The sequence below is a fragment of the Canis lupus genome, chromosome 18 (assembly GCF_003254725.2).
Source record: "Canis lupus dingo isolate Sandy chromosome 18, ASM325472v2, whole genome shotgun sequence".
In the NCBI taxonomy this organism is placed as follows: domain Eukaryota; kingdom Metazoa; phylum Chordata; class Mammalia; order Carnivora; family Canidae; genus Canis; species Canis lupus.
This window is the reverse complement of record NC_064260.1, coordinates 16,150,155-16,167,853: the sequence shown is the minus strand read 5'-3', so window position 1 is coordinate 16,167,853 and position 17,699 is coordinate 16,150,155. Positions and strand designations below refer to the sequence as shown.

Sequence of the window (17,699 nt, the reverse complement as noted above, 5' to 3'; positions counted from 1 at the left end):
CTTGTATCTCCAATTGCTAACAAAGAAACACAATACTTCTTCAGGTTCTGGGGGCAACATACACTATCTCTACCCATTTACCAGTGATATGGAGGGCTGCTATTTTTGAATGGGGAGCAGAGCAAGAAAGAGAATTGGAGAAGATCAAGGCTGTGTAAAAGCAACCCTGTCTCTTGGGCCATACAACCCAGTATCACATAATAGAGATCTGTGTGGATGCAGCATGGAGCCTCTGGATTAGAGAGTAGGATGCTGTGTGGAGCCTCTGGCAAGCTCCAATAGCAGAGCCCCTTTCAGGGCTCAAGCAAGCAACTCTTGGGGTGCTATAGTGCTTTGGTAGAAGGTGAGCTTCTCACCAAGAAACATCAAGTGTCACATGGCCAAGATTACCCACTGCGATGAGCTTTGGACTCACAGACCCACCAATTCACCCGTGGCTATCCATTTTAAAATGGAAGGGATACAATGGGGATCAATCTCAAACAGGTCCAGAGAACATAAGAAAGCTGCAGGAACATGTGGCCCAGAACCACTGTGGCACCAACGCCTCTCCTGCAGCTCATACCTATGGTTTCATGGGGGGTTCCCCCAGGATCAACTGATGAGGGAAAAAGGCTGGTTTTGCTGCATGGATGGGTAAGCTCTGTATGTTGGTGCCAAGTTGAAAATCGACTGTTGTTGAACTAGAGCCCTACTCAGTGGAATTGAAAGACACTAGTGAGTTGACATCCTCCCAGTGGATAGTTTTGAGTGGTAACCCATTCCATGAGGAGTGAGTAAAGGAGCCCCAGATAAGGTTACAGACAGACTCAGGGGCACTGGTGTACAGCTTGGCTGGTTGATCAGAAACTCACAAGGAACAAGGCTGAAAAATCAGGGACAAGGGGGTCTGTGGAAAAGGCAGGTAGAGGGACAGAGGACAGTGGGCACAGACCGTGAGGATCTTCTACATACAAATGCAGAGGATGCGCTGAATCACCAAGTGGAAAAAAGCCAGTTTTTGTCCTCAGCTATTCCGATACCTGCACAATAGGTTCAGGAATAGCACAGATTCAGGCTATGCGTGGGCCTAACAAATACGGGTGGAGGGGGTGGAAAAGAATCCAAGGAGCTGAGTTTAAACTAGAAGAGGCTGAGTTAATCTTGAATTGACCAGTTAGTTTTTACTAGCAACAGAAGTGAGGGCTCAAAAGCTAAGTGAATTTCAAAATAGATTGGGGCGCCAGGGTGGCTCAGTCAGCTAAGCGTCTGCCTTCAGCTCAGGTCATGATCTCAGGGTCCTGGGATCTGGTCCTGTATGAGGCTCCCTGCTCAGCGGGGAGTCGGCTTCTCCCTCTGCCCCTCTCCCCATTCATGCTCTCTCTCTCTCTCTCAAATAAAATCTTTAAAAGATGATAGATAGATGATGATAGATACATAGATACATAGACACACAGATAAAGTGAGCAAACAAGCATGTGATGCTTTTTGCTTGGGTTTGTCATGACCAAGATGTATTTGAATTCCTTGTCGGGAAGGAAGGGGTTTGAACCTTAAATTCTCATGCTCACTTCTAACCAATTTCTAACGTCAGCTAACTTTGTGATCTCTGCTTGGTATCCTTTAAAAGGAATTTACTCTAGTGTCACTCCATTAGTAGGAAACCGCCTCTTTTTGACAATCTCCCCCAAAACATGGCTGTGGCATGCAGCTGTCACAGGAAATTTAAGGGTTCCACAAAATAGTCACTTTTTGAATTGTAAAGCATTAACTTAAAACTTCTCTTTGACGTATCACCCATACAGTGGCCCAGCTTAAAGACTCCTTTTGTGTTTTTGCCCTGATCCTCGGGAGCAAAACTAAATTCTTATGGCTTAATGCAGAAGGGTTTAGCCATGTTTCTGCTGCCTTACTTCCTCCCAGGGTCTCATCCTCTGCCCTTTCTGCTGCTTCTTTTCCATTGGGGGTCCTAGTTGCTCATATGTATTTTCTTCCCTAAAAGGCATTCTAGGCTCAGTTCTTTATTGATTTCATTTTTTTTTCATCCAAACCAATGATGTATGTGAATTATCTATTCCAGTGCCAGGCACATAAACATCCAGTTGGTTGTTATTCTTACACTCACACAGTTTTAACAGTGAAAATCAAAAGAGGAAAAGAAAAATCAATTTCCATCTCAAAGGAGAGTACGTGTCCAGTAGTCCCCATAACTTTCATCTTCCTTACTCAGGTGGCCCTGAGTTCTGGTGTGACAATGATGGAACCATATTTACAGTTGTAACGACTGCACAGGTCCAACAGTTTCACTTATTCTGCTTCATATGACTGTCTTCTTAATGAGCACCAATCGGTCACGATTGCAATGAAGAGAAAACCAAGGCAAACCAACCCAATATCTTTTTTTTTTTTTAAGATTTTATTTATTTGAGAGAGAGAGCACCCATGAGAGAGCACGAGCGAGGAGATGCTGCAGAGGGAGAAGGAGAAGCAGGATCCCTGCTGAACAGGGGGCCCGATACAGGGCTTGATCCCTGGACTCTGGGATCATGACCTGAGCCACAGGCAGATGCTTAATGGACTGAGCCACTCAAGTGCCCTAAACCAGCCCAACATCTTGAGCCACAACTCCAAGCATGTCCCCGTTCGAGTGGGATTCAGAAGTGGATTTATCATGATATGAATAAAAAAATATATAACCAAAGGTGGAAGGATGGATATTTCCAGGAAAAAAAAGCTACTAATAACCAAATATTCCACACTCAGATCCATTTAGAAGGAATTTTTATATATATAGGAGAAATTCTTCATACAATCCTATTTCTGAAATGGAAAGAAAGTAAATGTGTAGTAACAGGAATGGCTTTAAAACAATGGGCATTTGGGCAGCCCAGGTGGCTCAGGGGTTTGGCACCTGCCTTCAGCCCAGGCTGTGATCCTGGAGAGCCGGGATCGAGTCCCACGTCGAGCTCCCTGCATGGAGCCTGCTTCTCCCTCTGCCTGTGTCTCTGCCTCCCTGTGTGTGTGTGTCTCTCATGAATAAATAAATAAAATCTTTAAAAACAAAAACAATGGGCATTTGACATTTAATTACATATTTATTAATCTGCGAACTCAGTATTTAGAAGCCATTTCTTCCAGACTGGGCATGATATACATTGTTATATTGAAATCTATGACCCACTCATTCCTTTCCTGTCATTTTTCTTTTGAATATTGCAATGACTATTTGAAATTTTAGATTAAAATTTAGTATGCGAGATTTCAGTATTTAAGAAATTCTAACTATAATACGCATCCTAGCTTCCCATACCGAAGACTGACCGAAGGCTCCTTACAGTTTAGTAGCAACTCCCAGGGAATGGGGTCACTTTCCTGAGGGGTTTGAATGCTCCTGCAAAGAAACTCAGCCGGTGAACAGGAAGTTTTCTAACCCAGAAGAGGCGACCATATTGCCTTCTATACACATTTCCCCAATATGCTTTCATCTGGACACTGACAACACTCATGTTTATGTCTCCACCTGGGCTTCTCTCCTGAACTCCAGACTTATCTACCTAACTGCCTCCATGACATCTCCTCTTAGATACTTAACAGAAATTACCAATTTACCATGTGCACACCTGAACCCCTGATCTTTTCTCCCCTCCACACATCCAGACGTTCAGGCCAAAAACCCTGGCATTATCCTTGACTCTGTTTCACAACTGATACCCAATTAATTAGCAAGTCCTTTATACATTTCTTTTAAATTATGTTCTGAATCTGACAACTTCTTACCACCTCCACTGTTAACACTCTTAACTGAGCCACCGTTATGTCTCACCTGGATTACTTTGATAGCCTTCTACCTGCTCCTTCTGCCTCCAGTCTCATCTCTTCTATGGCCTAGAGTTACGTAGCATCCAGTGATCCTTTTCAAAATCTAAACCAGATCATGTTGCCTTTGCTCCCTATGCTCAACTGCACTGGCCTCCTTGCAGCCAGGGCTCCTGTGCTTTGGAAGAACCTGCTGCACTGATTCAGATTCTAAGATGACATAAAATATACTTCATCTGCATTCCATAAAAATATTATTTTCAGTTTATGTTTTGTGTAGTGACTTAACGCATATTTTGCAAATCCTTTGCCACCCTATCAAGAAAGGTGGGTCTATTGGGCACTCAGGTGGCTCAGTTAAGTGTCTGTGTTCTGCTCAAGTCTTGATCTCAGGGTCCTGGGATCGAGCTCCACATCGGGCTCTGCTCAGCGGGGAATCTGCTTCTCCCACTCCCTCTGCTCCTCCCTCTACTCATGCGCACTCTCTCTAATGAATAAATAAAATCTTAAAAAAAAAAGAAAAAGAGAAAGAAAAACATGTTCTAAAGCATTTTTTCTTCGGGAGGTCTCTTCACATTCTTTCCTTCTTAATTTCTTTCCAGTTTAACCCAGACCTTTGATCATAAAAGAAATTCAGGCAACCAGCCCATGCTGCAGGGAGCTGTGGACAAGTGTCCTCTTCCTTTCAACAGTTCCAAAGCTTCATTCCTACCTCAGTTGGGGGCTTCTGTTATGGCTTTCCTACCCTAGTAGTCTAAGAAAATGTCTTTTTCATTGATTCATGTTTCATTTCTCCCTTACAACTTTTAGTTATATCACAATTAAAAAAAATAATGCAATTACTTAGATCCACTTAATTCCTTTCTCTGTAGGTCACTTCAGCTTAATTATACATTCAGAGGCATTCATAGCAGCTGCCTGTTTTATCCCTGAGGACATGTGGCTCTTTCTCACGTCTTTCCATCCACTCGGCAAGACTTCAGTTAGTCGACGTTGTTCAATTTAAAAAAGACTGATGTAGTAAGGTACTAGGGGTTTCTATTTTAGCTCCCTTCTTCCTGGATGTTTATGGGGTTGGTATATTGAGGTTCCTCTGAGGCTCCCCTCATTTCTGGCTGGATGAGTCCCAGGAACTAGGATGGCTAAACCTTCCATCCCAGAGGAAGTGAACGTAAAGAGGCTTCAGAAACTCCAGGGCACACCTGAGCAACAGCAACACCTCTATTATTTTAACAGTTGGCCAAAAGTAATGAAATCATGTGTTTGGAACTAATGGTTCTCCACGGAAGACTCTTAAGTGGGTCTGATTTTTCATTTTGGGATCAGATACTAAATGGGACTTAGCCCATGTCTGTTCTGCTGCCGCTTCATATACTGGAGAGAACAGGGTGTATATGAACAGTGGAGATCTGTTATTTGAAAAAAAATAAACTTGCAGTTCTGTGGTGAGCTGAACAGCAATAGCTGTGGCCACCTTCTATGTATTATTTTCTTTAACTCATTTCCAGATGGTTTCTTCCTCACCAGGTCAAGGATCCGACTTTAAGAGACCTCGGCCTCACTAAATAGCCCCCTCTATTCTGATGACCTCTATATTTATACTTGGCTGTCACTCGGATCTCTTAGATGCAACTATTTCACACTTCCACTTGACTAAGCATCTCAACGGCAACATGTTCACAACTGAACTCATGATCTTCCTCATCCCACAGATCTAGTCCTTCCTCCGACATTTCCCATCTCATAGAATGGTTCTACCGATGCTGAGAGCCCTTGTTGTCCAGGCCAGATATCTGATTCCTTTGACTACTGCTCTATCTCCTCCCTCCCCAACACAATGCCTGGCACACAGCTGGGACTTAGTATTTTTTGGATGAATATTCAACATTTGTAAGGAAAATGCCATTAGACTCTCAAGTCCCTCAAAGACCAATGAAATGGATTGTGGTTCATCTAAAACCCAAGCAAATCTTCACTGTGTCTAAAATCCAGACTCTTTCCCCTATGCCAAAGCTACCACTATTTACTCAAACAGCTGAATGCCTTCTAAAATTCCCATCATTACTGTGCAGCAACATGCAGTTAAATGAATGAATTGATTATAATTTTCTCTGCTCTACCAAATTTCTGCTTCTCATACTGTGCTTCATGAATGTGTCACTGCTGGAAAATGAACACTAACTGTGTATTCAGGGCATTTAATAGCAAATTTGAGTGGAATGTTGGTATCTTGATAGGAAAGATTTTTTTGAGCTCTACTAAGCGTTTTTGAAAGCAAAATGTGTCAGCAGACTGAAATTACATGCAAAATTATTTAAAATATCTACATATGATAGACAGTCCCACTTTGTAGCAGATGAAGCTTTCAAAATGTAGGGGATGAAGCTGAATAATATCAACCTCTGGTCTAATTACTTCCAAGTCTTTGCTCATGGCTAAAGGTATAACATGCAATCATGATACATAATAGTGTGAGTATTCAGGTAGCAGAGGACACTATGACAAAGCTCTAATTGCACATGTGGGGGCAGCTGCTGCATTCTACCTACTATTTTAGAGACAGCACTTAGTGCAATAAGGGATGCACTATCCCTGGACTTGGTGCATTACTTTTCTCTGCATAGTACAAGCAGTAGTACACACCTTGAAGGGACTACGGAAGCTGCTTCTTAAGCCCAAGCTTTCCATGCTCCAGACCATCTTAATTAAACAGCTGTCAGTTAACTAAATCCATTGGAGGTATACCATTAATTGCTCAACCATCACACCTTGAGGGAAAACAGTGTGTCACTTTTTCTCTGATTTGATCACCCTCAGCACATGCTTTTCACTATTGGACAAAATTCTGAAAAATAAGTAATGAAATCTGCGTGTGAACTAGAACCCAGTAGATAATCCTTCAGTTTTAAAAATAAAATTCCAAGGTACTGTGTCCATTTGAATAATCCCCAAATCTCAAACAAGAGATGTTTTCCTTAGGTATGGTTAGGTAAGAGGACCTCTTTCCTTTTTAGTTGGAACGTTGCTACATTCCCTCACTTACCTGCTTTCTGGGCCACAAATATTTCATATCCTCAATAGTTAACATTTACTGAGCACTTACTATGCTGGGTACCTTGCTTAGATCAGGGTTTCTCAGCCTCAGCACCACTGACATTTTGAACCAGATAATTCTGATGTGGGGAGGCATGTAAGATGGTAGCAGTACAGCACCCATCCCTTTACACATCCCACAGTTGTGACAACCAAAGATATTTCCAGAAATTGCTAAATATCCCCTGGTGGAAAAAACTGCCCCCAGTTGAGAATTACACTGCCTCAGATATATCAACTTATTTAATCTTCTGAACTATTCCAGGAGGTAAGTTCTACTCTCCTCTGTACAGGTGCAAAAACAGATGCACAGATTCAACCTGCCCAAGGTCGCACAGCTTGTAGAGATACAGCTGGTCTTCCATCCAGGGCAGTCTGACTCCAGAGCCCCAACTCTTGACTGCCGCCCTAGAGCCCTGAGCCCCTTCTGACTTCAGGACTTCATGAACAGAGGCTTGTTAGGTCAGAATCGCTTCCAGAGTTCTTGAAAAGGAATTGCTTCAGCAATGAAGACCAATTCAGGAATTGAAACTAACTTGAAAGTAAGAGGGAAGAGGGCACAGGATCTTCACCTAACTAGGTATATACCTGAGTCACAGTAACTAAAAGAAAATATTTTTTGAATGGCTAGTCAAATATATATATATATAATATCTAAAACCCCACAGTGTGGTTAACTTTCTTCTCCTACCGCCTAAATCATTTTTAGATCTAAGCAGAACACTTGTGGAGCATAATTTAAGTGCTTCTCTCTTTTTACAAATGATGCACCATAACATTGTTCTAATTATATAGAAAACAAAATGATTTCCTGATATATCCCAACATAGTATATTTCATATATTTTGCCATGTTTGGTGTTAGAAATTAAAATGTTTAGAGATTTTATTTATTTTGAGAGAGATAAAGAGCACAAGCATATGAGCTGGGGAGGGTTGGAGGAGGAGGCAGAAGGAGAGGGAGACAGAAATGGAAAGAATCTCAAGCAGACTCCCCTTGCTGAGTGGGACGGTCAAGGCAGGGCTCGATCCCAGGACCCTGATATCATGACATGACTAAAATCATGATCTGAGCCACCCAGGCCACCCCTAAGATGTTTATAAAGTGTATATTAAAACTAGGGTTGAAGAAAGTTAAATTCTTTTCTTGTGATGAGAACTTTTAAGATTTACTCTCTTTGCAACTTTTAAATACTCAACACAATATTTACCATGCTACATAACACATTTCCATGACTTATTTTACAACTGGAAGTTTGTACCTCTTGACTCTCTCTTCATCCATTTCACCTCCTACCCCACGCCCCCACCACCTCAATGCCCTTCCTTCCCTTGTGGCAGCCATCAGTCTGCTCTCTGTATCTAGGCATTTGGTTTCTTCTTTTTTTAATTTCACATGTAAGTGAAATCAGAGTATTTGTCTTGCGCTGACTTATTTCACTTAGTGTAAAACCCTCAAAGTCCATCCACACAGCTGCAAATAACAAGATTTCATCCCTTTTTATGACTAAGTAGTATTTCATTGCATCTATGTACCACATCTTCTTTATATACTGATCTATTGATGGAACCTTAGGTTGCTTCCATATCCTGACTTCTGTAAATAATGCTGCAGTGAACATAGTGACACATATATATCTTTTCAAATTAGTTTTTCATTTTCTTCAGATAAATACCCAGAAATAGAATTGCTGGATTATATGGTGGTTCCATTTTTAATTTGAGGAAACTCTGCACTGTTTTCCATAGTGGCTGCACCAATTTCCATTCCCAAGGCACCTCCTCTCTTAATGCAAATATCTGGCCCATCAGCCAGCATAATTCTCATCATTAGATTCCTTCTTATAATTGGAGATTCGTATCTTCCCATTACAGAATTTGCAGATGACCCTTCTTAAAATGCTAATATCCATATTAAGCTCTGTTAGCCTTCATTTAAATAAATTAATCAAATTAGTGAGTCATTTAGCAATCCATTAGAAAGTAAATAACAAACAGAAGTTCCTATGGTCCAGTCAGGAGCAAGGAAATTCTGGTTACAAGGTCTTTGTAGGGAAGCCACATATAGGGCTGGACAGGACAGGCGAGGTGCTGGACAGGGGACAGGTAGCGAGCAGTGAGGAGTCACTCACATTCCTGGAAGTGTACTTTGCCTCCTTTTTATCCTTCACCTCAGTGCCCTATTTGACAATCCCTTTCCCCTGTGACATCCCACAGTTCTCTCAAAATGCAGATTGGTCCCAGCCTATCCAAGAAGGCTGCACAGCAGACCTGCCACTCTACAGCTAACTATGAGGTGCTGAAGACTCCCCCAGGTGGCATTGCTCCTTCTTGAATCAGCTACCCATGTTGTTTTCTACTTTAATGATACCTGGATTTTTTTTTATTAAAGATTTTATTCATTTATTCATGAGAGACAGAGAGAGAGAGAGGCAGAGACACAGGCAGAGGGAGAAGCAGGCTTCATGCAGGGAGCCTGATGTGGGACTCGATCCCGGGACTCCAGGATCACACCCTGGGCCAAAGGCAGACGCTCAACCACTGAGCCACCCAGGCGTCCCGACACCTGGATTTCTATGTGCATGAAACCAAAGCCTGAATTGGCAATGTAAATGCCTTTTTAAACTAGGCTCTATAATTAAGCACTTTAAATCTGTTCAGAACAATTTTCAAGTATTCAACTGCTAATGGAAGGCTTCTTCAAAAATATGAACAAACAAGAAAACCAGACCCAAGGTCCATAACTGATATAAGAAAACATTTTATTGTGGAACTCTTAAAGACCAATGATTTAAAAAAGAAAAGAAAACCATCATGCAGATTAAAAAGCTAGGTTGGGTGGTTAATTCCAAGAGTGACCAGAAAAACCACACACAGGCATACTGCAGATACTAAGCAGGCTTAGAGATGGAAAGCTGGCCTATATCTGATCAAACTACCTTGTGCTTTTTTGCTTTTTGAGAAAATCAGGGTGAAGGATAAGCATATACAAGCGTGGATTTAAAAAAAACTTCTATTTATTATATTTTGCAACTATGATCTTTTAAAACGGTGGCCTTAGGAAAATCTGCTTTGGCAAGCAACTGCAGAGGCTCCTGTGGAGAGGAAGTGAAAAGACTGGGCTTATATACAAGGGCTGCTGGCACGTTCAAAGCGCAGGGGATAGTTCACAGAGCAAAACGTAGTCCTAAGTAAATGGGTTTCAGGCAATTTCAGTGTTAAGATAACATCATTAAGAGTAGAACAGATTGTGCTCAAACCCTGCTGTTTATAATTAACACGTTGCTTCCAAATACTCCAGGGTCCCTGGTAAATAGTCTTCTGCTCACATCCACCCAGACCAATCAGAGTGTTTTCATCAGATTCCATGCTGGGCCAGCACCTGTCTGGACAAATCCAATAGAGCCAAAGAACTCCTCTCCCTGGCCAGCTAAGTAGTTGGATGAACACAGCTTGGCTTAGTCATTGTCACAGTGTCCATATGGCTTTGAAGCTTGTTTTCACAAGAAATCATACAAGTATTTTATTATGTCAAAGTTCACCGTCCTATAAACAAAAATAGATAATATGTTAGCATCCTCACCCCCTAGACTGCTCAGCTTTGTATGTGTGATTCTGAGAAGCACATGTGAAACAGTTGACAACTAATGCTAACCAATCCTATAGTGCTATCAAAAGCACCATGATAGGAACAGAATTAATTTTATAAAATGTCACTAGGCATAAAGTTTCTTTAAGAAGTTTCCTTTTTTCTCCTATGCATAGTTTGCTTCTCTGAAAGAAAAAAGGAAACAAAGTTAGAATTAGAACTATTCAATATTCTGTATTTCAATTGCACTACAGAAAGTTTAGATTTCATTTCAAAGCTATTTGCTTTTTGTCTAATAACCAGAATAAAGTAATTAGAGATGCAAAAGTATTTAAATCTTCTCTGTTTCTGAACATTGTTTATCTTCCCAAACACCTGTTTTATCATTACATAATGCATAGCTCATCTGTCCTCATTTGTAGCTCTCATTCTTTTCAGTCTTTTAACACTGGTGACCTGTATGTGTATTGTAACTAAATCTGTATGATCCAAGAATATGATACAACAAACAGACGATGCGAATGTATATTTTTGTACTCTGATGGCAGGCAGAATAAAATAGCAGAGAGACAGAGCCATATAATTATTTTCCTTCCCCCAAACTCATTCTTCACTATAAATATTCAGACTTGGAGGTTTTTTATTTGAATAAGTGGTCAAAATAATTAGTTATAATGATCTAGTGATAAGTATAAAATTAAAGCCTTAACATATTCAATTCTACAAAAATAATCATCCATGGGAGAACAGTCTTTTAAAGATTCACTAATTGCACACTTATTTATTAAACCATCATCGATTAATGTTTTTGTCTATCATTTTGTAATACATTTTCTAAAAAAGTTTCTAAGCAAATGACTGACATATTAAATATTGTTTAAAACTTGGAACAGGGAACTATGGATACTGCTTATGAAAACACATTTAAAAATAGCTCAAATGAGATGCTCCAGCTATTGTTACCTAATGTAGGACCAAAGAATACCTTACTTGTTTCATTACAATAGTGCTTCTGAAGAATACTAAGCCTTTCCAAATGGTATAAAAACACTGCCAAGACAATCCTGTTATCATTAACAGTAATAAAACAACTAAAAACAATTACTCAAAAAAAAAATCTCAGGCATAACGACATAAAATATATGGTTATCATCTCAATCTATTTTAATGTTTTTCTTTTGTTCAATTCTAGGACCTTCCAAATATACTGGCAACAAAGTACCACTAAACATTTTTTTAAATAAAGTCATAATTAGTACAAACTTCCAGTTGGACTAAATTGCCAAAAAAAACATAAATCACACTGGTTGAAACAATGTCTTTTTAGAGGATCTTTGAAGGAAACAGACATAAAGGCTATTTCTAACCACAGGCAAAAAGGGAAGGGGTATTTGTATATTTCTTCAGGCACATATACCCACCACCATAACTTTGGGTCTTAAGGTTATAAACCTAAAGTAATGAGTTAAGGTGGACTTAATGTTAACTTTTATTGTTTTGCGGTTTTTTTGTTTGTTGTTTGTTTTTGTTTTGTTTTGCGGTTTTTTGACATAGTGTGGAAAAAATTTAGACGCAGGTAAGATTAAAACATATACATTTCAAAACTACATGATTAGAAACTATTGTAAGAGACAATCACACAAAATGACTAATACAAAGACACACCTACAATACTAAGAGGGAAAAGGAGAACAGAATTACAAGTCGGTAGTGACAGCACAGGAGAAGCATCTGTGTGACCTGGACTAGAAGAGAACATGAACAAATGAAATGCTGTGATTTGTTAGTGGCAGGACTCCTTTACTTTACTCAATCTAGCTGTGTAACTTTGAGTTTCTGCAATAAAGTGTTTTTTGATAGAATGAATGGACTGACTTAAAAACACTACACTATTTAGGTATATTCATTTATAAAAGTTCACTACATTTCATTTCTCTGCTTTGCCACTAGAAGGTACTCAAGCAAACTGAATGATACCATTAAGATTTTTGGATTTTTTTCAAGACAGTAAATTATTCAGGAATTGAATATGTAAGATCATTCCTTTAAGAAACATTTACTGCCCAAGATGTACGAATGTCTTTATCATCCTTCCATCCCCCCGCCCAGTGTAAACAAACAGGTGACTTGCTATCTGGTCCCCATATTTATTATTCTAAGATATGGCAGATTTTGAAAGAATAACTACAAGGAAAACATCAAAAATTATGTCACACATTCCAAAGATAACTTTGAGCTTTACAGGACTCAGAGACAAACAATTCACTGTAAAGAACACTTTAAATTTCTACAAAGACAATTATGTACTTTCTATGTGCTTTCTCTTCAGATGCATATTAAATTTATATAAATATGATTTTAAGATTCTGGATAGTTTTCATTTAATACAGAAGATTCATAGCACTGAAATGAATTATTTTCTAAAGTAAGCATATAAAAAAAAATAGGATAAGACCAAATAATATTAGTGACAATTTGCCTAGGGATAATTAATTCTTAAATCAGAATCTGGAATACTTTAATACAAGTTAGTTAAATGGCATATCTAAGGATTTAATTTTGCCTTTATCCTCTATTTCACTTTATTGATTCTTTTACTACACTGAAATACTGTTTTTCAGAGAAACCATGAGAGACTCCTAACTCTGGGAAACAAACAAAGGGCTGCAGAAGGGGAGGTGGGTAGGCACAGGGTAACTGGGTGATGGGCAGTCAGGGGGCACGTGATGTGATGAGCACTGGATGTTGTATGTTGGCAAATTGAATTTAAAAAAATATATTTTTTTAAAAAAAGAAATGCTGTTTTTCTCATGGGATACTATTTTATTCCATTCTACTTTTGTGGGCAGTTTGGGTTCTTTTTTGGTTTGGGTCCACTTACAACTTGCAATGGGACAACTTCAAGCAACCTTGTTATTTTATGTTGTCTTCCCCAATGACTGTGTAAGAAAGAAACTTAAAACTACCATTCACATTAAGAACAACCCAAGGACAGTATTTAATAAGCTTCTCATCATCTGTCTTCTCCCATATTCTACCTCCTTATTTTGTGCTTCTTTTAAGGACTCCTACTGCTTCTCTGTCCAAACTTTTCCACCATTCCTTGGTCAATAAAGTTCTCTATGTCCTCCACCTCTTCTATGAATGTTTTTTTCTCTTCTGGGCTTAACGGAAATCTGGCTCCCTAAAGGACCTTGCCTCTCTTCAACTCTTTCCAATAAGGTTAGACTCCAGGCAGTCCTGTTGGGTGGGGGTCGGTATCCTGATGCAAAAAGCTCTGCTCTCCTCCGAGACTCAGATTATTCCATTCACCACCCTGTGTCCTCTTGCCACTCTGTCTTAGTCACTGAATCATGCAGCATTCAGTTCAGTGTTCCTCTCCATCCCAAGATCAGCATCAGCCTTTAGTGACCTCACTGCACATCTGTCTTTCCTAACTCCAAATGACCTTCTTTTCTACTCTCATGATCATATTCAGAAATATTCTACCTCTAAAAACATAAATTCAGGCATTCTATTCTCTGATCACCAAGCTCTTTCTCTAAGCTTTCTGGAACACTTGACACAACCAGTTCACAAACCCCCTCACTTTCTCCTGATCTACAAACACTTACTGAGTATTCCGTGCTAGGCTCTGAACTACTGAACACTATCCCTTTGCTGTCCCAGCATTTAGCCCATGGAATGCTATTAGAGAAGATTCTAAGTTTCACAGATTGGTGTCACTGTAAATTCAAGATCAGGAACCTTAAATGGGCCTTTAGTACTCCCAGCTAGTTCCTTCCCCTGATAGCACCTTCCTCCATTCCCCACAGCAGCTATTTCAAATATCCACGTTCCTCTCAAACTGCTACTACCTTATCCTTGGTCTCAGTTTTGTCTACTCCTTTAAAGGCAAAATAGAATACATCACAATTCCCTCAACTTCTTGCCACCAAACTTCTAAACTTGGCTCCATCTGAATCCACTTCTTCCTCATGTTATAATGCACAGAGTCCCCTCTTTCATCCAGGGCTATTTCTTTCAACTCTGTTGAAAGATCCCATCTTAATATACCATTTCAGGCTTTAATCTCTCTCTGTCCTCTGTACCATTAACTCTCCTCTATCATCCCTTTCCCATTCAGCACTTAAATATGTTCAAACCTTTAAATAACAACCCTCTCACAACTCCACAATCCCTTCAGTAGGTAACAATCCTCTCTTCTCTTCACAGCAACAACAAAATCCTAGGTTCATGAGGATAGGATACAGATCTGTTCTATCTGTCACTATATCCTCAAAGCCCAGCGCAGTGATTATAATGGGCAACAGAACAAATGTTAAGTAAACAAATGAATTAAAAGTATTCTATTTGCTGCATCAATTTTCTTATAAATACTATATAAGTATGCTATAATCTGACTTCTAACTCACTGTATTCCTTAAGTGTTCCTGATAAAGTTACAAATGACCATTTTATCATTAAATCAGATGGACTCTGCTTGATTTCTCGGCATCAGTTGCCTGTTTTGATCATTACTCGCTTCCCTTAGATATTCCTACTTTTTTTTGATATATAATTCCCTATATATAACTGCTTTACCAACTTAAGCTTGTATTTTTCACTAGTATTTTTCTGTGTTTTTATGCTTCAAAAGTATGATTTTTAGTAACTGCATAGTGGTTTTTAAAAAAATAAGAATGTACAATAAATTACTGATTCATTCCCTTGTTTTGGACATTTAGGCTGTGTCCTCTGATCTAATCATTCATTCTCTACCACAGGAGTCTGGAACTCGGCATATCTACCTCTTCTATGGTAACCATCCTTGAGATCTCTCATCTCTACCACACCTTGATTTGGAATGAAACTCTGTCTCCTTAGTGCCCTTCTTGTTGCTGCCCAAAAAACAAGCCTACAAAGCTTCCTTTCACCTGAAGCTTTAATGTTAATCATTATAGGAAAACATGAACTATTTATGTATTTAGCACATACTAAGTTTAAAGCATTGTTTAAGTTTGAGGTAAGGCAGTGTTTGACAATCTCTGTTTTGAGCTTCATGGACTTATACTGTAGAAAGAAAGATGAACTCTAATTATTAAGTAATTAATTATAATTATGTTAAGTATCAAAAGAAAACAATGAGACCTGTATACCTACATAGTGTGACTGGAGTGGGGGGATGATGGCGGTCATGGTATGTTTAAGAAGGCTTCTTTTCATTTAAATAGAAATCTAAAGGTTATGCAGCAGTTAGCTAAATAAAGGAGAGGAGGAGATGGAAAGTGCTGCGTTTGCAAAGATAGGAAGCAAAATGGTGAATATGAAGAACTAAAAAAACAGCCAGCCAAGTTAAAGAACAGACACCTGGGGGAGCAGTTTCGTACCAGAAGTGGCTGGGCAACACAATAATGCAGCAGGGGCCAAATCATAGGGGCTTTCATAGGCTACATTAAAGATTCTTGTTTTTTTTATCCCAAGAGTCATAGGAAACTATTGAGGACTCTGTTTTTTTTTTTTTTTAAAGTAAAATTGATGTATAATGTTATATTAGTTTCAGGAGTACAACATATTTATTCCACAATGCTATACATTACTCAGGGTTCACACACTAAGTGTAGTCACCACACAACATTATCACAATCTTATTAACTATTTCTTAAGCTGTATTTTTCATCTCCATGAATTATCTATTTTGTAACTGGAAGTTTGTACCTCTTAATCCTTTTAATCTATTTCATCTGTCTCCCCCACCATTTCTCTGGAAATAACCAATTTGTTGTTTGTTTTTAAAGAGTTTGTTTTTTAGATTCCAGATATAAATGAAATCATATAATTTCATTTTCATCATTTCATTCAAATAATGAGAAATCATTATTTCTCAGCCTGATTTATTTCACTTAGCATAATACCTTCTAGATCCATCGATGTTGTTGGAAATGGCAAGATTTTTTATATGAATGAGTAATAGTCCATTGCATATATGTACATCTTTAACCATTCATCTATCAAAGGACACTTGAGTTGCTTCTATATCTTAGCTATTGAAAATAATGCTGCAATAAACATAGGGGTGCATATATCTTTTCAAATTAGTGAGCTATTTTTTGTAAGGAGTTAATGTCCAAAATATATAAAGAACTTACACCACTCAACACAAAAAAATCCAATCCAACTAAAAAATAGAGGATTAAAAGATGATTTTTTTAAAAAGAAGATTAAAAGAGATTAAAATATAAACAGAGGACCTAAACAGATACTTTTGCAAAGAAGGTATATAGATGGCCAACATCCACATGAAAAGATGCTCAATGAATCCATTAGGAAAATGCAAATCAAAACCACAATGAGATAATACCTCACACCAGTCAGAATGGCTAGTATCAAAAAATACAAGAAATAACAAGTACTTGAGAGGATATGAAGAAAAGGGAATGCTCATGCACTATTGCTAGGAATAGAAGTTGGTGCAGCCCCTATAAAAAACAGTACAGAGGTTCCTCAAAAAATTAAAAATAGAAATACCATATGAGATATAATAATGCCAAATGCCACTTTTTTTTAAATTTTTTTTAAATTTTTTATTTATTTATTTATGATAGTCACACAGAGAGAGAGAGAGAGGCAGACACACAGGCAGAGGGAGAAGCAGGCTCCATGCACCGGGAGCCCGACGTGGGATTCGATCCCGGGTCTCCAGGATCGCGCCCTGGGCCAAAGGCAGGCGCCAAACCGCTGCGCCACCCAGGGATCCCCCAAATGCCACTATTCAGTATTTATCCAAAAAAATAAAAACACCAATTCAAAAAGATACATTGAAGACTTTTAAGTAGGAGGGTGCCATTAAATTTGTATAAGATCATTCTGGCTATAGTGTGGACAACAAATTATAAAGGATAAGAGTAGACAAAAGACCAATTAGGAGACTACTAGAGAAAAGATGGTGGCGGCTGGTTTAGAGGAGTAACATTACAAATGGTAAAAGTGAACGAATTTGAGATCTATAGGAGGGACTTAGTAGTCAAAAGGACTAATGCTTGGATACTGTTTGAGTGTGGGAGAGAAATGTCAAGAATGACTCTAGGTTTCAGGCCTGTATGATGTGGCTGACTGTAATGTTAACCACTGAAACAGGCAACACTGGAGGAAAGCTGGGTCATTCTTTTTTTTTTTTTTTTTTTTTTTTGGTGGCAGGCAGAAGTAAAGGTTAGGATTCCTGAGTTCAGTTTTGGAAATGTATT

The 17,699-nt window shown here is 38.9% G+C and overlaps 1 protein-coding gene across 5 annotated transcripts in view; it reads right to left on the bottom strand.

Annotated features, from left to right (window-relative positions):
* Positions 1–17,699, bottom strand: part of ORC5 (origin recognition complex subunit 5) — a 132,776-nt gene that overhangs the window by 43,440 nt on the left and 71,637 nt on the right. For 2 of the 5 annotated variants that reach the window (XM_025449172.3, XM_025449174.3), the window contains one exon: positions 9,633–10,433. The exons of the other annotated variants lie outside the window; for them this stretch is intronic. In XM_025449172.3, the coding sequence (XP_025304957.1) occupies positions 10,388–10,433 (46 nt within the window). In that variant the 3' untranslated portion in view covers positions 9,633–10,387. Of the gene's footprint in view, positions 1–9,632; positions 10,434–17,699 lie in introns of those variants that run through there. 5 annotated transcript variants of the gene reach the window in all.